The sequence below is a fragment of the Homarus americanus genome, unplaced genomic scaffold, assembly GCF_018991925.1.
Source record: "Homarus americanus isolate GMGI-L3 unplaced genomic scaffold, GMGI_Hamer_2.0 scaffold54332, whole genome shotgun sequence".
NCBI classification, from domain to species: Eukaryota; Metazoa; Arthropoda; class Malacostraca; order Decapoda; family Nephropidae; genus Homarus; species Homarus americanus.
This window is the reverse complement of record NW_024744014.1, coordinates 570,902-596,471: the sequence shown is the minus strand read 5'-3', so window position 1 is coordinate 596,471 and position 25,570 is coordinate 570,902. Positions and strand designations below refer to the sequence as shown.

The 25,570-nt window shown below is 48.0% G+C and overlaps 1 protein-coding gene across 1 annotated transcript in view; it reads left to right on the top strand.

The window, feature by feature from the left end:
- Positions 1–18,847, top strand: part of LOC121877611 (zinc finger protein 358-like) — a 79,877-nt gene extending 61,030 nt beyond the window's left edge. The window contains exons 5-7 of the mRNA XM_042383416.1: positions 18,011–18,179; positions 18,345–18,542; positions 18,737–18,847. Of these exons, the coding sequence (XP_042239350.1) occupies positions 18,011–18,179; positions 18,345–18,542; positions 18,737–18,847 (478 nt within the window). The remainder of the gene's footprint in view (positions 1–18,010; positions 18,180–18,344; positions 18,543–18,736) is intronic.
- Positions 18,848–25,570: the final 6,723 nt, after the last annotated feature.

Sequence of the window (25,570 nt, the reverse complement as noted above, 5' to 3'; positions counted from 1 at the left end):
ACACTCAACACACCCCTCACACACACCACCACACACTCACCTCCAACACACTCCACCACCACACCCCTCACACTCAACACACTCCACCACCACACTCCACACCCAACACACTCCACCACCACACCCCTCCCCTCAACACACTCCACCACACACTCCCCACACACTCCCCCACCCCTCACACTCACACTCCCTACCATACCCCTCACACAACACCTCCCATATCTATAAAAAAGGCATATTATGATTGGAAATACATTATAAAATTGAATTGGTATTATACAGTATTTCCATCTTCGCACACACACACAGACACACACAGACACACACAAACACACACACAGACACAGACACACACACACACACACACACAGACACACACAGACACAGACACACACACACAGACACACAGACACACACACACAGACACACACAAACACACACAGACACACAAACACACACAGACACACAAACACACACACACACAGACACACACAAACACACACACACACAGACACAGACACACACACACACACACTAATAATAGCCCCTCTAAACGTCTCTACTATAACACTCCCGGAAGAAGAGAAAAGAGCAGTACTAATAAGGCAGGTCACTCATTTATCAGACGTCACCGGGCCTATAAGTTACCTCGAGGAGTGAGGAAAGGTAGGAGAGAGGGGGAGGAGAGGAGGGAGAGGGAGGGAGGAGAGCATCGTCACCCCTTGTATGTAAATGAGTTGTATACCACACAAGGCAGGACATGGCCAGTCATCACGAGGGGGGGGGAGGAGGGGTGAGGAAGATGAAGAGGAGGAGGAAGGTGGAGGAGGAGGAGAATCAGAGGGAGAGAACTATGAGAGAAAGGAAAGAAAGCGAGGAAGGGAGATGAGTAAAGAGGGAAGACTAAGAGTGGGAAGGAGTGGAAGACGTGGAGTGGAGGACGAGTGGGTAGGAGAGGAAGAGGGACGAAGAGGAGGGGGTGGAGAGGGGAGGGACGAGGAGGAGATGGGGATGGAAGGGAAGGGACGAGGAGGGCGATGGAGAGGGGAGGGACGAGGAGGAGGTGGGAATGGGAGAGGAGGGGAGGGGAGACGGAGGAAGGGGATGGAGTGGGAAACGAGGAACATGGGAGAGGAGGAGAGAAGGAGTAAGAACCAAGGAGGGGGAGAGGAGGGTTAACGTAAGGCGGCACCTAACTGTACAGTTGAGGAAAAATGGTGGTGGTTGAGTGACGTGCAGTGTAATTTTTGGTGGTAGTAGTAGTAGTAGTAGTAGTAGTAGAACATCATAACTACTACAACGTGGAATAACAGCGTGTGTGTGTGTGTGTGTGTGTGAGTGTGTGTATGTTTATCTACCTGTGTGTGTTAGGTCAGACAGGTAAAGCTGGGTCAGGTAGAGGAAGGTGTTCATCCGTGCGTCACCCACTGGTCATCCCTCGTAATAATAATAATATTCTGAATTAGAGACCACCCCTTCCCCCCTCTTACCCCTCCCCCCATCACAGGGTCTCGGTGAAACCAGTTAGAGTCAGGGAGGGAGGGAGGGAGGGAGGGAGGGAGGGAGAGAGGAAGGGGGGGGAAGGGGTCTGTTGTTAAGTGTGGTGATGGGTCTCGTGTGGCGGAGATGGTTGAGTTGTTAGTGATGGTTTATTATTATTATTATTATTATTGTTGTTGTTGGTTATTATTGTTGTTGTTGTTCTTGTTGTTAATATCACTACTGTTACAGACATCACCAATCACCATCATAACCAGCACCACCATCATCACCACTATCACCATCCTCACTATCACCATCCTCACTATCATCATCATCATCACCAACATCACCATCATCATCATCATCACCAACATCACCACCATCATCATCATCACCATCCTCACCACCATCATCATCACCATCACCACCATCATCATAACCATCACCACCACCACCATTATCACCAAAATCACCATCACCACCACCATCATCATCATCATCGTTATACCACCATCACCACCATTATTACCATCATCATCACCATCATCATCATCACCATTACCACCACCATTATCACCATCACCACCATCACCATTATCACCACCTTCACCACCATCATCATCATCACCATCACCACCATCATCACCACCATCACCATCACCACCATCATCATCACCATTATCACCACCATCATCACCATCACCATCATATACACAATACAAGAGATCAGGGAACACAGTCACTCCTTAATGATATACGTCACACTACCGACCTGTCAAGACGAACGGACACCATATGGCTCCTCTCTCTGACGTCGACACTCAAACAGGCGTTAATTGGTTAAGACGTCACTATTCCTATTCACGTGGTCTCTGATTGGTCAAGACTTCACCACTCAAACAGCCACTGATTGGTCGGGACTTCATTCAGGTGGTCTCTGATTGGTTTTAGACGTCAGCACTAATGCCGCCACTGAATGGTTGGGATGTCATCACTCATACGACCACTGATTGGTCGGGACGTCATCACTCACATGGCTACTGATTGGTCAAGACGTCATCAGTCAAACGGCCACTGATTGGTAGGGACGTCATCACTCATACGGCCAATCATTGGTCGGGACGTCATCACTCACACGGCCTCTAATTAGTTAAATCCAGACATCCACCAAATCACAGTTATTGTGAGCTAAGCTAAACGTGATTGACATTTCTTTGTGATTCAGGTGATTGAACTGGACATCGATTATAGCTGTGAATGATAGATGAGTAGTGATTATTATAGATATAAGTGATGATTGGTGGTGATGAAGGGAGGGGGAGGGAGGGGGAGGGAGTAACCTGCTTTGGTACACATACAGTACACACATACGGATCTTCACTGACACAAACAAGCCAACCTACAGTCACAGAGACGAACCAACATTGACACATTGATTCCTGGAGGGTAACTGGATTAACCCGACAGTGTGCTAGTGTATCAGTGTATTCATCAGTTATATATTATACAATACACACGGCCCAGAAATCCCACCTCTCGCCCACTGAATAATTTATATAATAATAATACTATCAGGTTGTAATATTCCCACCAACAGCTGCACTGACCAGCGGAGTGTAACCGACCACAACATTCTTATTTAGCGGGGGTTTATTTATTTATTTATTTTTTTTTTTGGGGGTTACCTGTCTGTCTGTCTGTGTTTGTTTAAGCATCTGTCTACCTTACCTGTTTGTTTGTCTGAGTTATCTATCTATCTACATATTTGTTGAGTTTCGACTATATGTGCATAATAGGGAGGGCGGCGGGGGGGGGGGGGAAATGGAAGGAAGGAAGGAAGGATAGGTAATATAATCCGCCGTTCTCGTTATTAGATAGTTTTAGCGTCATTGTGTGGCCGGTGGACGGGCGGAAGGAAGGAAGGAAGGACGGACGGACGGACGCAAATTAAAATGCGTCCGCTCTCCTCAACACCAACAATAACACTGACTGCCAGACGAGATCATAAGGTCCTATAATGTTTACAGCCAAAACAAAAGACAGTCGATACACTATAATACATTTCATATATCTTCAGTAATAATAATAATAATAATAATACTCAAAAGGTTAAACAATTATCCTCAAAGGGTTAAACCATCATACTTAAAGGGATAAACCATCATTCTGAAACTGTTAAACCATCACCCTACAGAATGTTGAGGACTGGCTAATACATATACACCCAACCTAACCCCCAAGGTAATGTTAAAGGGTTAAATCATGTGAAATAAGTTGGGGTGTCTAATCCTCAGGAGATGTGAGGACGTATTAAACTATCTCACAGGAACTAAAACTAAGATGGTCGTCCAAAATGGCGTCAGAGCATCACACAGACTTTAGAGGTTTACTAGATACGTTTTTATTTTAACAGTTACGATAAAAAGCAACCTAAGGTATTTGGAGAATCTGTCTTTGTATCGTAACTTAGGTGAGTTGTTTAGGTACGTTAATACATCATTGGTTATATGAGATATGAACCTAAGTGATCGCCCCCCTCGCCACCACCCACCATCCTGGCGGCGAGTTACCATAGTGATCGCCCCCTCCGTCACCACCCTACGTCCTGAGCAGCGAGTTATCATAGTGATCGCCTCGTCACCACCCACCATCCTGGGCGGCGAGTTACCATAGTGATCGCCTCCGTCACCACCCTACATCCTGAGCAGCGAGTTATCATAGTGATCGCCCCCTCGTCACCACCCTACGTCCTGAGCAGCGAGTTATCATAGTGATCGCCCCCTCGTCACCACCCTACGTCCTGAGCAGCGAGTTATCATAGTGATCGCCCCCCTCGTCACCACCCTACGTCCTGAGCAGCGAGTTATCATAGTGATCGCCCCCTCGTCACCACCTACGTCCTGAGCAGCGAGTTATCATAGTGATCGCCCCCTCCGTCACCACCCTACGTCCTGAGCAGCGAGTTAATATAGTGATCGCCCCCCTCCGTCACCACCCTACGTCCTGAGCAGCGAGTTATCATAGTGATCGCCCCCTCGTCACCACCCACCATCCTGAGCGGCGAGTTACCGGTGATCGCCCCTCCGTCACCACCCTACGTCCTGAGCAGCGAGTTATCATAGTGATCGCCCCCTCGTCACCACCCACCATCCTGAGCGGCGAGTTACCATAGTGATCGCCCCCTCCGTCACCACCCTACGTCCTGAGCAGCGAGTTATCATAGTGATCGGCCTCGTCACCACCCACCGTCCTGAGCGGCGAGTTATCTTAGTGATCGCCCCCTCGTCACCACCCGTCCTGAGCGGCAGTTATCTTAGTGATCGCCCCCCTCGTCACCACCCACTATCCTGAGCGGCGAGTTATCTTAGTGATCGCCCCCTCGCCACCACCACCGTCCTGAGCGGCGAGTTATCGTAGTGATCGCTCCCCTCGTCACCACCCACCATCCTGAGCAGCGAGTTATCATAGTGATCGCCCCCTCCCCCTCGTCACCACCCACCATCCTGAGCGGCGAGTTATCGTAGTGATCGCCCCCCTCCCCACCACCCACCATCCTGAGCGGCGAGTTATCATGTGATCGCCCCCCGTCACCACCCACCGTCCTGAGCGGCGAATTATCGTAGTGATCGCCCCCCCCGCCACCACCCACCATCCTGAGCGGCGAGTTATCGTAGTGATCGCGTGTGATCGCCCCTCGTCACCACCCACCATCCTGAGCGAGTTATCATAGTGATACCACACCATCCTGAGCGGCGAGTTATCGTAGTGATCGCCCCCTCGTCACCACCCACCGTCCTGGCGGCGAATTATCGTAGTGATCGCCCCCCTCCCCCGCCACCACCCACCATCCTGGCGGCGAGTTATCGAGTGATCGCCCCCCTCGTCACCACCACCATCCTGAGCGGCGAGTTATCGTAGTGATCGCTCCCCCCTCGTCACCCACCGTCCTGAGCGGCGAATTATCGTAGTGATCGCCCCCTCCCCCGCCACCACCCACCATCCTGAGCGGCGAGTTATCGTAGTGATCGCCCCTCCCTCGTCACCACCCACCATCCTGAGCGGCGAGTTATCATAGTGATCGCCCCTCCCCGCCACCACCCACCATCCTGAGCGGCGAGTTATCATAGTGATCGCCCCTCCCCCACCACCACCATCCTGGGCGGTGAGAAAACAAAAACAAATTGGATTAATGAAATCATATCACCATGAAGGGTCGAGGGGGGACAAGGGGGAGGGGGGTGAGAGGGAAGGAAGGAGGGAGAGAGAGAGAGAGTAGTTGGAAAAAATAGGGAGTGGAGAGAGAAAAAGAAGGGAGGAGAAGAGGGGAGAAGGAGACAGGAAGGGTATGGATGTTGGGGAGGCAGGACAGGTGTGAAGAGGGGAAGGAAATGTATTCTTGTTGTCCTCTCCCTCTCCCCTCACCTGTCCTCATCTCTCTTCATCTTAACATCTTCCTTTTCCCTCTTCCTCATTCCTCCGCCCCCATTCTTCCTCCTCTTCCTCATTCCTTCATCTCTCCCCACACCTCCCCTTTCCTCCGTTTCTTCCATCGTCTTCTCCCCATTGCTCTCCCCTCCCCAACTCCCACCACCCCTCAATGATCCTTTTACCTCCCCTCCCCAACTTCGTTCCTTCCCCTCCCCTCTCACCCTCAACCTCCACTACCCCTCAATGATCTCCTTACCCCCCCCCCTCCCAGGATCAGTTGTCCCAGGGGGGTGTGGCGGGGGTCGGGTTCCTCCAGTAGTGGGTCTCATGCCATTGTATTTGCAAATGTTTACTGTAAGGTCGAGTTACACGCCGCCTCTACCACCACTACTATCCCTGTCACCCATACTACTACTATTACTACTACTACTACCATTCTACCACCACTAGGAACTCATTTAATTCCCGACACCTAACATAACCTAACCTAACCTCCCGTTGGCACTGTAACAGAATGAGACGGATACTTATAAACACTTATAAAATTAAATTGAGATTAGATACTTTTAGAATCAACCAAAAATATATATGTGTGTGTGTGTGTGTGTGTGTGTGTGTGTGTGTGTGTGTGTGTGTGTAAAATAATAATATTAATAAACGGTTTATTAATAGAGTTGCAGCCGGTGGCTGAAAATATACAAATTACATGTGATTTAGACATAATAATATACGTCCAATGCATTTACAGGGCTGTACAGTACATAAATCAGGCGTTGTTTATTATTTTAACAATAGATGGGATGGTGCTATTCTTATACTATCGGTGCGGGCTCTTATGGGCTGAATTTTGTTGTAGTGGCGGACTGCGCGAGGTGGGCAGGGGGACTGCCGGTGGCAGTAGGTGGCGTTGACGAGGATGGTGCAGTAGTCCACTGCCAAACCCTGCTCGTGCGCGGTGGTGGAGGTCACTGAGGGATGGCATTTCCAGGGTGGAGAGAGCGTTGTTGTAGTCTGCGCCGAGCATGATTCTGTAGGCTCTCTTCTGTACCTTCTCTAGCTGACGTTGTTGGGTGGAGTTGAGAGAAGACGACCAGGCTGGTGATGCATACGTTAATTTGGGGAGAAGAAAGTCGTTGTAGATAGTCCTCAGCTCTGGTGTGTGTGTGTGTGTGTGTGTGTGTGTGTGTGTGTGTACTGTAATTAACATAAAAGAACCGCTGCTGTTGAACTAAATAGCTTCCTCCTTCCTTTTCCTCTATCTCTCATTTCCTCTCCCTTCCTCCTCCTTTCCCTAATTTCATCATTCTCTCTCTCTCTCTCTCCTACCCCACTATCTCCCCTCTATCCTACCCCAACCTCATTCCCTCCCTCCTACCCCCACCTCTCCAACCCCCATCCCTCCCTTCCCACCCTCACTCCCTCTCTCCTACCCCTCCCTTCCCCACCCCTTATCCCTCCCTCTCTTATCCCCATTCCTCCTTATCCACAACCCCCCACCCCTCCCTCTCATACCCTCCCTGCTACCACCTTTCCATCCCCCACCCCTTCCGCCCCACCCCTCCCGCCCATCCCCCAGGCAACAATACAATACCATGCAAGTTCCCCTCTCGCCCTAAAAACAGCCAACATTTTTCTTGCAATTTTGCCCCTCCCGCACACCACAAATTTGGAGAAATCTGGTGAGTGTCGGGTCGTGTCGGGTGAGGGATGATGATGATGATGATGGTGGTGGTAGTGGTGGTGGTGGAGGTGATGATGGTGGTGGTGGTGGAAGTAATGATGGTGGTGGTGGTGGTGGTGGTGGAGGTGATGATGGTGTGGTGGTGGTGGAGGTGATGATGGTGGTGGTAGTGGTGTAGTGTGGTGGTGGTGGTGGTGGTGGTGGTGGTGATGGTGGTGGTGGTGGTGATGATGATGGTGGTGGTGGAAGTAATGATGGTGGTAGTAGTGGAAGTGATGGTGGTGGTAGTAATGGTGGTGGTGGTGGTGATGGTGGTGGTGGAGGTGATGATGGTCGTAGTGGTGGTGGTGGTGGTGATAATGATGATGGTAGCGGTGGTGGTGATGATGGTGGTAGTGGTGGTGGTTCTATCAACACTACTACTACTGCTACCACTAACCATACCACTACCATCACCATCCATTGTTATTATTACCACTACCACCACCATTATTACCACTACCACCACCACCATTATTACCACTACCACCACCATTATCACTACTACCACCACCATTTCTCCCTCCTTTACCACTTAGCCAACAACACCAATAGCCGAGCCCACCTACAACCATATAACAACCACCTATAACCTACCTACAACAATCTGTGTGTGTGTGTGTGTGTGTGTGTGTGTGTGTGTGTGTGTGTGTGTGTGTGACATACCAGAATGGAGAAGGTAGTAGTTGTTGTGGTGGTTTATTGGTGATGGCAGTGGTCGTGTTAGAAATAGTTGTGGTGGTTTTGGTTGTGTAGTGGTGACATGGCCGCATGTCACCGTAACCTAGCTCTCGATGAGGCACACAGGAGGAACGAGAACGACAAGATAAGGGCATACGGGGAGAGAATTCAGAACGTTGATCAAGGCAGCTTCACTCCTCTAGTGTTCACAACCTCTGGTGGGATGGGACCAAGTGCAAGTGGAGGTGATCTCTGAACAGAAGCAGCAGCCCAGAAGTTATGTTACAGCCTGGATGAGATGTCGACTGTCCTCTCTCCTTAGGTCGGCTTTGCTCTGTCTCGGGGGAACGAGAGCATCGGCCCCAAAGCCGAAAACAGTTGCAGATATTGACTATGAGGCAACAGTCACTGAATGCCGCATAGATCTGCGGCTCAACTAACTCAACACAGCTAGGATAGCTACTTATGTATTAGGATATTTAATTTTAGGGTCATAAAACGGCGGCGAAGGTATGACTATTAGGGGAGGCTGGAGGCCACTAAAAAAAAAGTAGTAGTAATAGCAGGAGGCGTACTGTATATAGGTGATGGTGGTGGTGGTAGCAGCAGAAGTGGGCGTACTGTATATAGGTGATGGTGGTGGTGGTAGCAGCAGAAGTGGGCGTACTGTATATAGGTGATGGTGGTGGTGGTAGCAGCAGAAGGAGGCGTACTGTATATAGGTGATGGTGGTGGTGGTAGCAGCAGAAAGGGGCGTACTGTATATAGGTGATGGTGGTGGTGGGAGTAGTAGAAGGGCGTACTGTATATAGGTGATGGTGGTGGTGGTAGTGGTGGTGGTGGTGGTAGCAGTAGAGGGGCGTACTGTATATGGTGATGGTGGTGGTGGTAGCAGCAGAAGGGGGTACTGTATAGGTGATGGTGGTGGTGGTAGCAGAAGGGGCGTACTGTATATAGGTGATGGTGGTGATGGGAGTAGCAGAAAGGGCGTACTGTATATAGGTGGTGGTGGTGGTGGTAGCAGCAGAAAGGGGCGTACTGTATATACTGTAGGTGGTGGTGGTGGTGGTAGTGGTGGCAGGGTGTTGGCAAGGTGATAAAATTGGTAGACAAACGGGAAACATAGAGGTGTGTAAAAGTTTGGCAGCGTTGAGGGTGGCGGGTAATCCAATACTGTGATGAGAGGCCAGGGGGGGGGGAGGAGGGAGGGTGGCTGTCCTTGTGTGTGGCTGTTTATGTTATCAGGGCTGTCCTAGTTTGAGTCTGTTCTTGTTTGTGCCTGTTCTTGCTTATGTTAATCTCGACGCTATTGTTTGTGTTTGTTGTTGTTTGTGTCTGTTCTTATTTTGAATGTTTTCGTTGTTGATGTACTTGTTGTTGTTCTTATTGGGGTTGTTCTTGTTGTATTTGTTCACCTTGTCTGCTGTTTTTGTAAGTAATTTATCTGGCTGTTCTTGCTATATTTCTCGATGCTGATTTTGTTCTTGTTTTTGCTGTTTTTGTTGTTAATATTTTTGTTACTGTTGTTAGTTTTAATTGTTGTTGCTGTTGTTAGAGTATTGTTGTTATTGTTTTGTTGATGATGTTGCAGTTATTGTTTTTGTTGCTGCTGTTCTTGTTCGTCATTGTTCTTGTTATTGGTGTTATTGTTGTAATCATTGTTGATGTTGTTATTGTTACGGTTCTTCTTGTTGCTCTTCTTTCATGTTATTGTTGTTATTGTTCTTGTTGTTGGCGTTATTGTTGTTATTGTTCTTGTTGTTGCTGTTATTGTTGTTATTGTTCTTGTTGTTGCTGTTATTGTTGTTATTCTTGTTGTTGTTTTTGTAAGTGTTTTTGTTGCCACCACATTCAACTCATAGTGAAACTCATTAATAAAAACCAAAGCCAATTGACTCACCAAAAAGTTAATCTTCACAAAGGCCATTTAACTTGCATGGACAATAATGACCATTTATCGTGCCATGAATATAATGACCATTTATCGTACCGTGAAAATAGTGACCATTTATCGTACCGTGAATATAATGACCATTTATCGTACCGTGAAAATAGTGACCATTTATCGTACCATGAATATAATGACCATTTATCGTACCGTGAATATAATGACCATTTTATCATTACCGTGAAAATAGTGACCATTTATCGTGTGAATATGACCATTTATCGTACCATGAATACAGGGGGTGGCCTAAGGTGGGTTGGTGATAAAACCCTCCTCCCTCACCATCTCCACCTCCACACCACCACCACCACCACCACCACCACCACCTCTACCACCACTCCACCTCCACCGCCACCACCACCTCCACCACCACCACCACCACCTCCCCTTGCCACCACCACCACCTCCACCACCAGCATTTCACCACTACAACTACATTCCCCCACCACCCATCACAACACAACCCATCACCACCCCTCACCTCACCACACTCACAATATAATAATAATGGTTGCCCCTCGTGTAACGAGGATGGCCGGCCCAAAGGCCACCTAGGCATGAATTTGTTTAAGGTGTAGAAGCTGTCACCAACACAAGAACCACACCCTGAGTTAACGAGCTGCATGACCCAGTGTTAAGGAATAGTCCGAGAAGACCGGACAACTCGCCAACTGCACTGGATAACCATTACTCCGGAACACGATCCGCAAATTGATTAACATCCAGGTCCCCAATTACTGCTGGGTAGACAGAGGCAAATGATGTAAAGAAACTTGCCCATAGTTTCACCCTGCCCGGGGATCGAACCCAGGTCCGCTCGCTTGCGAAGCCAACATGCTGACTATTACACTCACAACATACCACCTTTCACAATACACCCCAACAGAACTACCCGTCACAGCACCCCCCACACACCACCCCTCACCCCTCACCACCTCCTTACCCCTCATCACTCCCCACACCTCCCCTTACCACCCGTCACAGGACCCCCTCGCCCTCACCACCCCACACAGCACCCCCTCGCCCTCACCACCCCACACAGCACCCCCTCACCCCAGCCAGGAGAGCCCTAGATACACGAGCCTGACAGCAGTGGGGGTGAGCAAGGATAAATTGCATTGGTTTTCCAACTGAGATAACTAGATTTCAGTGTTCAGCCTTTTTTTTTTACTTAATTTGTTATTCATGTTCAGTGGGCGGAGAACACACAGGCCCCGGGGGTCGTGTTCATCACAGCTAAATGAACACGTCTGTCTGAACCTTTCTTTCATCGTTACCCAAGTCTGCAAATGAGGGCGGCTGTGTCTGTCTGTATGTGGGTGCATGTGTGTGCGTATCTCTCTGTATATATGTATGTATGTAGTGCATGTGTGTGGGGCCATGTATGTGTACGCACGTGCAAGTGTGTATGTGTGTATATTTGTGCAAAACGTACTACCACAAAACCCAACTTGGTGTCCTCTGCTGCTACGATTTTTTTTCTATCTATTTTTAATTTTAATTCCATTTGGTAACGTGATACATTTCATAAAATTACCACAAAACCCGACTTGGCATCTCTACTGTTATTTTATATATTTATTTTTAATGTCTATTTTTTTTATTTTAATCTGTACTACTCTTTTTTGGGGGGGGGTGACAGAAGTGTAATATAACTCCTAACAGAGGCTGGAGTTAAGTTTTATTTTGTTTTATTTCACCGGTTTAATGTTATTGTGCGGCCAGATGTTATATTATGTGATACTGTGTTGTTATTATTATTATTATTATTATTATTATTTATATGTAGTAGTAGCAGTAATAGTTACACATGTTTCTTCGATGTGTGTGTGTGTGTGTGTGTGTGTGTGTGTGTGTGTGTGTGTGTGTGTGTGTGTGTGTGTGTGTGTGTGTGTGTGTGTGTGTGTGTGTGTGTCCTATGTATCCGTCTTGTGTCTCTGTATCCGTCAATCTAGTATCTAAGCATCCGGCCATAATGTGTCTTGAACAGTATATCCGGCAATACCTTGTAAACGTATCCGGCTAACTCTTTTATGTATCCGGTCGCTATATACTATAAAGAATCACACAAGTCATCATACACTATACAATACCATACAATGTCATCATTGATTATACACCACCATCATACACCACTATACACCACCATCATACACCACTATACACCACCATCATACACCACTATACACCACCATCATACACTATACACCATCATACACCACTATACACCACCATCATACACACACTATCCACCACCATCATACACTATACACCACCATCACACACCACTATACACCACCATACACCACCATCATACACTATACACCACCATCATACACCACTATACACCAGCGAGCCTACCGCAACATGATATACACTGGCAGACACTGAAGGCCAGGATAGAGAGGGGTGGGTAGAGGGGAGGGGGCAGGAGGGGAGGGGAGAGGGAGTGGGGAGGGGAGGAAGAGAGGAGAGGGGTAAAGGAGGGGAGAGAGGGGAGGGAAGAGGGGAGGGAGAGAGGAGATGAGTGAGGGAGGAGGGGGAAAGGGCTGTAGGAGAGAGAGAGAGAGAGAGAGAGAGAGAGAGAGAGAGAGAGAGAGAGAGAGAGAGAGAGAGAGAGAGAGAGAGTAGAGAGAGAGAGAGAGACGTAGAACAGGGCCAAAAGAGAGAAAACGACATATAAAAGGGAGACTAAGGAAAAAATGAAATAAAAGCGAGGGTAAGGGACAGGGGTCGATAAAAGGTGTGTGAAGGAATGCAGAGAAAAAGGGTGAATCGTAACAGGTGATAAAAAGTGTAACAAAAATAAGAAAGAAGATTATTGGGGTGATGGACGAGAGGGAGGGGAAGGGGAAAGAGAGTGGCGAGGGAGAGGGAGGGAAAAGGGAAGAAGAAGAGAGGGGAGAGAGAGGGTGGCGGTGACAAGGAAGAGGGAGGGGGAGAGACAGAGGGAATGAAAGAAGGATGAGGGAGGAGAGAACGTAGGGAGGAGGGAAGAGGGTAGGGATAGAGGAGAGAAGGAAGGAGAAGGAGGGAGGTAGGAGAGGAAATGGAAGGGGAAAAAAGTGGAATGTCCCCGTCTTTGAATACCCCCCCCTACCCCCTCTCCCCCCCTTTTCGGTTCCCCCATGGATACGTCCCTGTAGCTCACGCCCCCTCATCTGTCCCTTCTCCCCATCTTACCTCCTGTGGCTCTATCACCTCCTCCCCCATTCCACAATCTCTCTTACCACCCAACATCATATCCCCCTCCCTCCTCACTTCTCCCAGGTGGCGGGTGTGGGCGGGGCGATGAGGGGTGAGGCAGGCCATGTGGAGCGGGGGTGAGCGAGGGGTGGGTGTAGAATGTGATGGCACCTGCGGCAGAGGGGGGAGGAGGGCGACGTGCATATGTATGGGACAAGGGAGGGGTCACCCGCCACTGGGCTACATGACACGACCCTACCCCCTCCCCCTGCGATGGTAGAATACACCTCGACCCTGCGCCCTCCATTCCTCCACTCCCTCCATGCCTCCACTCCCCGCGCCCTCCATGCCTCCACCCACATGCCCTCCGCACCACTCCTTCACACCTGGCCGGTATCTTGTCCCCTCCATCTACCTGGCCTGGATTACCTCAACTGTACCAGATGTGTGACACTACCACACACCTGAGTGCTAACAGCAGTAGAGTATCATAAACAGTGTCAACAACAGCAGCAGACCACAAACAGGAGAACAGTACCACTAGCAACAGATCAGAAACAGCAGAGCACAAGCAGCAGAGCAGCACCGGCAACAGCAGAGCAGCACGGGCAGGAGCAGACCGCCAGGGGGCCATGCAGCATTTCACCGGCCTAACACTGGCTGCCCTTTGAATAAATCTATTGGTAACCTTTCCAAGTGATTTATAAATTCCGGGCGGGGGGCGGCGTGCCCCTGGGGACCCCGCGGGCGTCCAGCCTGATTACTCGCCCCACATATCCCTCTCCTCCCCCTCCCGTGACCCATCGCTGGAGGGGCGAGGAAGCTGGAGGTGGGAGAGGAATAAGTGGGAATGGAGGAAAAACAAAAGAGAAAGAGAAGGAGAAAATGGGGACGAATACAAGAGAAGAGAGGGAAGGAAAGGGAAGAAGGCGAAAGAGAAGGAAGAGGAAGGGAAAAGAGAGAGTGGAGGAAAGTGACGAGCGAGGAGGAGGAATCAGAGAGAAAGGGGGATAGAGGAGACGAGGAGGAGGGTGTGGGAGGAAGAAAAAATAAAGAAGAGAAAGAAGAGGAGGAAGATCATCTATCCCCCACCCCCCCACACGACAGATAGAGAGGGGGGGATGCCATACGCTGCCTCACCCCCCCCCTCACTCACTATTAACATAATCATTTCATTGTCTGACAGAGGGAGGCTCCGGTGGTCACTGTATTATCGAGGTATAGTGACACCCCCCCCCCCATAATCTGACACAATACACCTATCACTATATCTACAGGACCACCCCATCACATGAAGAGTATTATCAAGAGGAGCATAGAATAAAGAGCATCACATGAAGAGTATTATCAAGAGATGGTTTAAGTCGTGTTGTATTAGAGGGTGTGGCCACGTGTCACCTGGTGTAGTGTTTGTAAACAAGAATCAACTGATAGCCTTAGTGGCGGCGTAATGGATAGCCAGTTATCTCACACACACACACACACACACACACACACACACACTCGGGGTTGGGTGAGGTTAGGTTAGCATAAGGATGGTTAAGAGGAAGCATTTGAATCACCACCCCCCCCTCTCACCATTCCCCCCTCTCACCACCCCCCTCTCACCACTCCCCCCTCACTGGGTCACCACAATCATCACCATCAGCCGCCTAGTGTGGTCATGATCCTCTTAGTGTTTATTTACACATGATTGTGAGGGAGGAACAGCTGGTGGTGGCCCGGGGGGAGGGGGGAGGTCGTGGGTAGGGGGGTGGGGGTGGAGGGGGAAGGGGTGACGCCTCTCTACCCCACCACAGCTCTTATTACACCAATACCATTAAACACTTTCTTAAACAATACCACCTTGCTTCTTATTGTTATGCTTTAAAATAAACATCTCTGAGCTTAACCTAACCTAACCTAACAATACTTAACCTAACCTAACTTAACCTTACCTAATTTAATCTAACGTAACCTTATCGAATCTAAAATGGTTAGTTACGTTATATTACTCAAAATACTGAATCATGGTGTGGGGGAAACAGACGCACGGACACGCCTCTCTGTTATATCCCCAACATCTGTTTATAACAAACAAACGCTATTTTATATAAATACTCAATTCCTCCACCCTTACACCCCCTTACCCCTACCCTCACCCCTCACCTCACCTCCACCCCCACCCTCACCCTCACACCCCCACCCTCGCACCCCTCACCCCCACACACCCCTCACCCCCACCTTCACACCCCCACCCTCATAACCTGCTTCAACATCCATTACTGAGTTATTTATCTTGTTACTTTTTATACAATTATTTAAATTATTTTTTTGTTTCATCAGTCAGCTCTATGAATACCAATTCTGACTAACTAACTGACTTACTGAGCGTAAACTGTCTCACTGAAAGTGGGTCCCATAGGCATGACTGTCAGTTAGTTTAGGTGCGGATACAACACACTGTATACCCAGCCTTCGGTACACAAGGCCGGTACTGCTCTAGACCGCCTTCACTTCCCTATTTAGAGCTGGGTGAAGTGAGAGCGCTCGGGAATCGAACCACGGACCCCTGGAACACAAGGCGAGCGATGTATCCACTCGACCGCCGCTTAAAAGACCAAATACTTCGTTATGTTCAGTTTTTCATTACACACAGAGCAGAGAGATCCTGGTGTTTACCTTCAGCCACTCAGTGTGCCGGTGGGGTGGGACTACTGTAGTACACGTCTAATGTCGGGGTTTCGATTTTGATGTCTGTCTGTCTGACTGTTTGCAAGATGTATTGTATTACCTGAAGACTAACCACCAACTTATTTCACCTGATGATTAAACACCCCAACAGTAACCTAATCCTCCAGGTAAGCGTTAGGGTGTTTAATGATCAGCTGGTGAGGCTAATCGTCAGGTGATCCAATTTCTTCATGAAAGTAAACAACACAGGACTGAACCTCCAAGATGGCGCCACAACTCGGTAGTCATGAACGACAAAAGAACTAAACATCACACCCAGTACAGTACAGTACCAACAACTCCCACTACAGCTGTATATCAACAATTACGAGGTAATGTATAACCCACACTGTTCTCTGATTGGTTCATCAACCTGACGCCATAGTTGTGACGTAATAGTTCAGTGTAAGAAGAAAAATTTCCCCGGTAGGTAACTCTCACTTCCCCGGTAGGTAACTCACTTCCCCGGTAGGTAACTCTCACTTCCCCGGTAGGTAACTCTCCACTTCGATGGTGCTCACTTCCCAGTGGGTAACTCTCACTTCCCAGTAAGATAACTCACTTCCCCATTGGGCCACTCACTTCTGATGAGTAACTCACTTCCCGATGAGTAACTCTCACTTCAGTGGATAACTCACTTCGGTAGGTAACTCACTTCCCCAGTGGGTAACTCAACTTCCCCATTGGGTAACTCACTTCCCCAGTGGGTAACTCACTTCCCCAGTAGGTAACTCTCACTTCCCATTAAGATAACTCACTTCCCCAGTGGGTAACTCACCTTGCCTTCTGATGGGTAACTCACTTCCCCAGTGAGTAACTCACTTCCCGATGACCTTTCTGCTTCAGTAGGTAACTCTCACTTCCCCAGTAGATAACTCACTTCAGTGAGTAACTCACTCCCCAGTGGGTAACTCACTTCCCGGTAGGTAACTCACTTCCCAGTAGATAACACACGATTCTGAAGACAAAATTAATGTAAGATTGGCCTCTTTGCAACAGCCAGAAGTGGGGATAATCTTACAGCAGTTGAGGTTATCTATGAGGTGTCTGAGTAGTGACATTTTTTCCAGATTTTGGCACGTATCGCGGGCAGGCGGGCGTGATACATGGGCACGATAACTACTGATGCCCCCCCATTATATTTTAACGCTTTTAATTTTAGGGAACTGCGCCACATAATTCAGAGGTATATCAGGTATTGCAGCATATTTTTACTCTAATTAATAGTACCAAATGAGGAGTAGTTATTTTCACATTTATTAAATAAATGATTCTGATATTTGCATATTGTTAATTGGAGCACAGACGCACAGAAACATTTATATACATAAGTTTGTACACACACACACACAGTATATATATACAGTATATACTGTATAGTGTGGAGAGTGTATATTGTGCGTGGGGTTGTGCAGATTTTGCGCGCGCGCGCGCGCGTGTGTGTGTGTGTGTGTGTGTGTGTGTGTGTGTGTGTTTACTATAATTAAACACGAGCAGAACGGAACCTGTATAATAACCTATCACCCAAAAACTAAACTAACACTTTAAACAACTGTTAACACCACTAGATACAAAATTAACACCAGCTCAACATCCCCGGCCAAACATAACCTAACACAACCAAAACACCACCTCACCTCACCACCCGAGATACAACACCTCCAAACATTAGCTCAACAATAACCACACACACACACACACACACAAGGATAGCAGCAGTAGAGAGTGAGAGAATCTGGTGGTGTGAAAATCTGTAGCAGGAGCAGCGGCAGGGAAGGTCTCCAGGGACTTGGGTTCTCGCCAGCGCCCTTGTGTTCGTAATGGAGGCTAATTGTAGAAAGGATTTTTTCCAGGATCCAGCCTCTGATCCCCTCGCCGCACCCTCGGGGTCTTTATGCCTCCTCCGCCGCCGCCTCCGCCAACACCGACTCCGCTACTCAGCAGAGTCTGGAACACCGGAAGGAACATTTCTGGAACGTGGAGGGACTGGGTCTGGAACACCAGAAGGAATACCCCTGGAACGTAAAATGACTGGGTCTAGAACACTGGAAGGAACATTTCTGGAACGTGGAGGGACTGGGTCTTGAACACCAGAAGGAACATCCCTGGAACGCAAGGCGACAGGGTCTGGAACACTGGAAGGAACATCTTCGGAACGTAAAACGCCTGGGTTTGGAACACTGGAAGGAGAATCTCTGGAACGTGGAGGAAGAAGACCAGGAAAATAGTGCTTGTGAAACGTGGAGGTTTATTCCTTCTCCCTCCTCCTCACCAAGGTCTGGAAAACTGGAAGGAGCATCCCTGGAACGTGAAGGGACAAGGTCTGGAACATTGGGAAGGAGCATCCCTGGAACGCAGAAGGACAAGGCCCGGAAAATAGTGCTTGTAAGACGAGGAGGTTATGGGAGGAATAACTTGGGGAACTTGATTCAATACGACTGGAATGGTATGGAACGCAGAGTGGTGTGGGGGTGGGGGGGAGGAGGAGGGAAAGCTTGTGTGAATGGACGTCTGTCTCTCGCCTCTTACACAATGCTGTTTGGAAGATTAATGCCGTTCATGTGTTTATATTCACATAGAACGGTCTTGGAAGAATCTCTGTAATATTTAATGGGTGGTGCCAGACCGGTGCTCTTACAGGACCTCTGGAAGATTTAAGGAGGTTGGTGACTGCTACTAGATCTTACTAGTTACAGACGAGTACAAGATCAGCGGCGTTCTTGGGGGTGGTGAAACTGTGATCCTGGAGAGATTAGTTCGACCAGCTGCGGGAAATTCCTGGAAGGTTAATCGGAACCAACTACTAGAAGATCCTGGAAATCTTACTAAAACAAAGATAAATAATACCGAGCAAACAATCAATAACGAAATAAAAGAAAGGAAAGACAGACAGACACAACAAAAGCCTTGGTGATGATGATAGTAACACCTCATCCTCGGTGTGTGGCGGCGGTGTATAACAAGGCAATAATAAAAACCTGTGACGCTGACAAGACAAATAAGATGATGAATGTAAATTACACAATGAAAAACAGTACACACACACACACACACACACACACACACAGAACATGACCCCATCATAATACAAATAAATTAACTCCTGGTGTACTGGGGTCTGTCTCTGTGCTGAATATAATACTCACCTCACCTAATCTAACCTAACCGAACTTAACCTAACCATACAACGTCTTATAATTAAGAAACAGAACAAACTCAACATATATAAATTAATTTTAAGTTGTAGCAAAAAGAAAAAGTTATCCCTATTTGGTCCAAAAACGTCAATTGCTTTTGAAAGTTTAATACTAATTTAACGTATAACATGGACAAAAAAAAAAAAACATACATACATACACACATACATACATACATACATACATACATACACACATACATACATACATACATACATACATACATACACACATACATACATACATACAGACATAATAAAAATAATAATGGTTGCCCCTCGTGTAACGAGGATGGCCGGCTCAAGGGCCACCTAGGCGTGAATTTGTTTAAGGTGTAGAAGCTGTCGCCAACACAACAACCACACCCTGAGTTAACGAGCTGCATGACCCAGTGTCAAGAAATATTCGAAGACCGGACAACTCGCCAACTGCACTGGCTAACCATTACCCCGGAACACGATCCGCAAATCGATTAACATCCACGTCCCCAATTACTGCTGGGTAAATATATCCATGCGTACTGTACATACATACTGTACATACCCTGTACATACATACATACATACATACATACATACATACATACTGTACATACATACATACATACATACTGTACATACATACATACATACATACATACATACATACATACATGTTGATGTTACGCATACATACTGTACATACATACTGTACATGGCCCTGTAAAATATATATACATACATACATACATACATACATGTAATATTACCGTACATACATACATACATATCGTACATATATACATACTGTACATACATACTGTACATACATACATACATACATACATACATACATACATACATGCTATTACATATAAAAACAAATTAGTAAAGGCAGGCGACGCTTAACACCTAGTGGAGTAAAAAAAAACGAAAAAATAAAAATAAAACAGTGGAGCGCAGATGACTTCAGCAACTCGTGACAACAATACAACGGCGGCGGCGGGTAACATAAGGCATGGAGAGAGGGCCGCCACCACCACACCGCAGACCGCAAATTAACCAAATTATAACACCTGCCTCTAGCATAACCTTACGAGCCTCACTAACAAGCTTGGGAAAAAAATTAAGTAAAGCAAAAAAAAAAATTATTAACAGCCTCCCAGTGTGCATAATGATTCGGTGTAGACGAGAGAGAGAGATGGTGATGTTAAAAAATGGTGAAATAACTAACATATATTAACAAATTTAACATTGAAGATGATAACGAATTTAACAAGCTGGGAAAGTTTTGGTGAATTTAACATGAGGTATATTCTAATGACTTTAACATGAGTGTGTGTGAAGAATTTTAACACGAAGGGAGGTATTTAACACGAAGGGAGATATTTAACACGAAGGGAGATATTTAACACGAAGGGAGATATTTAACACGAAGGGAGATATTTAACACGAAGGGAGATATTTAACACGAAGGGAGATATTTAACACGAAGGGAGATATTTAACAAGAAGGGAGATATTTAACACGAAGGGAGATATTTAACACGAAGGGAGATATTTAACACGAAGGGAGGTATTTAACACGAAGGGAGATATTTAACACGAAGGGAGATATTTAACACGAAGGGAGATATTTAACAGATATTTAACACGAAAGGAGATATTTAACACGAAGGGAGATATTTAACACGAAGGGAAATATTTAACACGAAGGGAGATATTTAACACGAAGGGAGGTATTTAACACGAAGGGAGATATTTAACACGAAGGGAGGTATTTAACACGAAGGGAGATATTTAACACGAATATACAAACACAAAGACTAGTCCTACACCCAACATTGATTTGCTTTACTATATATACCTGGCCTAAAAGACTAACAAACAAACACACAGATTAACAAACAAAAACAGATCAACAAACACACAGACAAACAAACAAAAAATAATGCTTATACCCAAAAATCCAGGCGCAGTAAAATAAAATAATAATAATAATAATAATAATAAACTCTTTCTCAGACAAAAAAATCATTTAAAACAATAACAACAAAACAAACAGATTTTTTATAAGGGAAGGAAACTCAAACACGGACGACAAACAAACAAACAAAAACAAACACAAACATCTTTCTGACATCTATAAATGAATATGAATAAATTTTTACCTGACATAATTTTTTTAAATTTTAGTAGTTTTTTTGTTTTTTGTTTTTATACATTGTGTATTTTAATGTTGTTGTGCCTCGGTCTGTGTTTGTTGTTTTTGTTATGTTGTTGTTTTCGAGTGTATGTTTGTGTGTTTGTTTCTTGTTCATCTTGTTCTATGCTAGATGAAGCCTCTCTCTCTCTCTCTCTCTCTCTCTGGTGTTCCAGCAGGGTGTAGGGCATGTGTGATGGTGGTGATGGTGGTGATGGTGGTGATGGTAGTGGTGGTGGTAGTGATGGTGGTGGTGGTGGTGGTAGTGGTGGTGGTAGTGGTGATGGTGGTGATGATGGTGGTGGTGGTGATGGTAGTGGTGGTGGTGGTAGATGGTGGTGGTGGTGATGGTGTTGGTGTGGTGATGATGGCAGGAGACCAACCAACCACAACCCCCTACATCCTCCTCCCAATACCCTGCAAAATACTGTACTTACCCAGCACTCACCACACCTTCCCCACTCACCACCACAACCCTCCCCACTCACCACCAAACCCCACTCACCACCACCACCTCCACCACACCCTCCACTCACCATCACCCACTCACCACCACACCTCCCACTCACCACCACAACCTCCCACCTCACCACCACACCTCCCCACCACCACCACTACCACTCTCCCACTCACCACCACTACTCACCATCCATCGTCTACTGCACTACCTCACCTGACTCACAATACACCGTGGATAAACACACTCATGACCACACACAATCGGGATATTTTACGGCACAACAAGCTGCTAAAATGGAGTGCCTCTTTTCCTCTTTTTCTCATTTTCCTCCTTTTTCTTATTTTTCCTCTTTTTTTCTTCCTTTCCTTTTTACTCCTTTTTATTTTTCTTCTTTTTGTTCTTGGGGGAGGGAGGGGAGGGGGTTGTGTGGGCCAATTACTTGTAGGCAAATATAAAGACGTAGGTGTAGTATTTCAGTGTTTATCTCTCTCTCTCTCTCTCTCTCTCTTCTCTCTCTCTCTCTCTCTCTCTCTCTGTGTCTGGGCCAATTAATTGTAGCCAACTATGAAATGGATGATCTCTCTCTCTCTCTCTCTCTCTCACAAGTTTTCACCTTCAAGTCAGCTAATCCGAAAGTTAGACCGTAAATCTCACGGATGAAACGAATGAAAAATAAACAGGTGTATCTTCTTGCATAGAGAGAGAGAGAATAAAGGAAAGACTTAAGAGAGTGAGAGAGAGAGAGACAATGTAAGGCAGAGAGGGATGGAGAGCTCAGGTCACCAACAAAATGGTCAACACACACACACACACTTCATGGGTGAGGGAGGGATGAGAGGGGTGTGAGTGGGGTGTGAGTGGGGTGGGGCCTCAACTCCACTAGATATCATCTGACACAAGAGCTCCTCTGATCTTCAGGGAAAAGAAGCGGTTCTGATTGTTGCGTCTGCCGTGCCTCAATGTTTCAACTCGTCGACCTTATGACCCGGGGAGCAGAGGGTCGAGAGTCCCTCAACCCAGGTGGAGAAATCCATGCCCGGTTCCTCCCGAAAATCTTAATACGCTGCAAGTCCCCCGGAATCCGTTTTGTTTTCACCTGTCTCTCGTTTACACCGGGTTTATTTATTTCTCGTTCTCTGCTTCTCTCCTTTACTTGTCGACGTGTGTTAAGGGCAGGTGTAAGCGTCGCCCTGTGTGTATGTATGTGTATGTGTGTGTATGTGCGTGTATGTGTGTGTGTGTGTGTGTGTGTGTGTGTGTGTGCTCGTCGGGACCACATTGAAACACACCGTCTGGCCCTCCTCACCTCCCCCAGGTTGCGGGAAAGGTATAAATCGTAAGTTCGTACATCTGACAAAGGGAATCAGAGGCTTGGGGGTAGGTGGAGGAGGGAAGAAGGAAAGAAGGGAGGGAAGGAGGAGGAGATGGAGGGAGGGAGGAGGGGGTATCACAGAAACTCGAGAAACCAAATTCTCCCGACATTTATTTTTAATGTTCTAAACTCCTTCGGTTTCCTCCACCGACCCCAATTACGACTTAACCTCCTTTAAAAAAACTCCTTTCATACCCCGGCCCTCGGGTCGTCTCTCTCACATATAGAAAGTAAAAAAAAATAAAATCGATACAGAAAGCGCGCGCGGGAAAGACTTAACAACGAACGGTGTGTGTGAGTGAGTGGGGGGGCAAAATGGACGCGCGTATGGCAACAGTGAGAGAGAGTGAGAGGGAGAGAGAGTGAGAAGAGGTCTGGGAAACTTGGCCGTTGGTTATGATGGAATAAAATTTGCCAGATCAATCTAAACTTGTGAAGTCCGGGAGAGCGTTCTAACTCTCCACGAACAATGGTGCCCCTCCCTCTCCCTCCCTCCTCCTGCCTGAGGAGGGTGGAGCAGAGGGCGGGAGGTAAAAGATGTGGGCGGGGTGCAGGAGGTGGGCTGGCCCTGCTGGGGTACAAAGTGTGCCTGGAGTATACGGTGAGGGTGGGGTGCAAAGTGTGGGTAAGGCATCAGGTGTGGGCGGGGTACACTGTATGGGCGGTGTACACTGTATGGGCGGTGTTACATAGAGTGAAAGGTACACCATGTGGGTGAAGTACATTGGGTAGGGTACACAGAGTGGACAAGGTATAAAACAACATGGAGTGGGCTAGAGGGTGGACAAGGTACACAAGAGTGGGCTGGATGAAGATTCGTTAGGGTCCTGGCGGCTAAGAAGTGGGCGGTGATCACGGTGAAGAGGACGAGAGTGGGCGGTGATCACGGTGCAGGACGAGTGGGCGGTGATCACGGTGCAGAGGACAGTGGGCGGTGATCACGGTGCAGAGGACGAGAGTGGGCGGTGATCACGGTGCAGAAGAGGACGAGGAGTGGGCGGTGATCACGGTGAAGAGGACGAGAGTGGGCGGTGATCACGGTGAAGAGAGTGGGCGTGATCACAGTGCAGAGGACAAGTGGGCGGTGATCACGGTACAGAGGACAAGTGGGCGGTGATCACGGTGCAAGAGGACAGAGTGGGCGGTGATCACGGTACAGAGGACAAGGTGGGCGGTGATCACGGTGCAGAGGACGAGTGGGCGTGATCACGGTACAGAAGGACGAGTGGGCGGTGATCACGGTGCAGAGGACGAGTGGGCAGTGATCACGGTGCAGAGGACAAGTGAGCGATCACGGTGAAGAGGACAAGAGTGGGCGGTGATCACGGTGAAGAGGACAAGAGTGAGCGGTGATCACGGTGAAGAGGACGAGTGGGCGGTGATTACGGTGCAGAGGGACGAGTGGGCGGTGATCACGGTGCAGAGGACGAGTGGGCGGTGATTACGGTGCAGAGGACGAGAGTGGGCGGTGATCACGGTGCAGAGGACGAGAGTGGGCGGTGATCACGGTGAGAGGACAGAGTGGGCGGTGATCACGGTACAAGAGGACAAGAGTGGGCGGTGATCACGGTGAGGACAAGAGTGAGCGGTGATCACGGTGCAGGACAGGTGGGCGGTGATCACGAGTGAAGAGGACGAAGTGGGCGGTGATCACGGTACAGAGGACGAGAGTGGGCGGTGATTACAGTGAAGAGGGACGAAAGTGGGCGGTGATCACGGTGCAGAGGACAAGTGGGCGGTGATCACGGTGAAGAGGACGAGAGTGGGCGGTGATCACGGTATGAAGAGGACGAAAGTGGGCGGTGATCACGGTGCAGAGGACGAAGTGGGCGGTGATCACGGTACGAAGGACAAGAGTGGGCGGTGATCACGGTGAAGAGGAGGACAAGTGGGCGGTGATTACGGTGCAGAGGACAAGAGTGGGCGGTGATTACGGTGCAGAGGACGAGATGGGCGGTGATCACGGTACAGAGGACGAAGTGGGCGGTGATCACGGTGAAGAGGACGAAGAGTGGGCGGTGATCACGGTGCAGAGGACAAGAGTGGGCGGTGATCCGGTGAAGAGGACGAGAGTGGGCGGTGATCACGGTGCAGAGGACGAAAGTGGGCAGTGATCACGGTGCAGAGGACGAGAGTGGGCGGTGATCACGGTACAGAGGACAAGAGTGGGCGGTGATCACGGTAGAAGAGGACAAGGTGGGCGG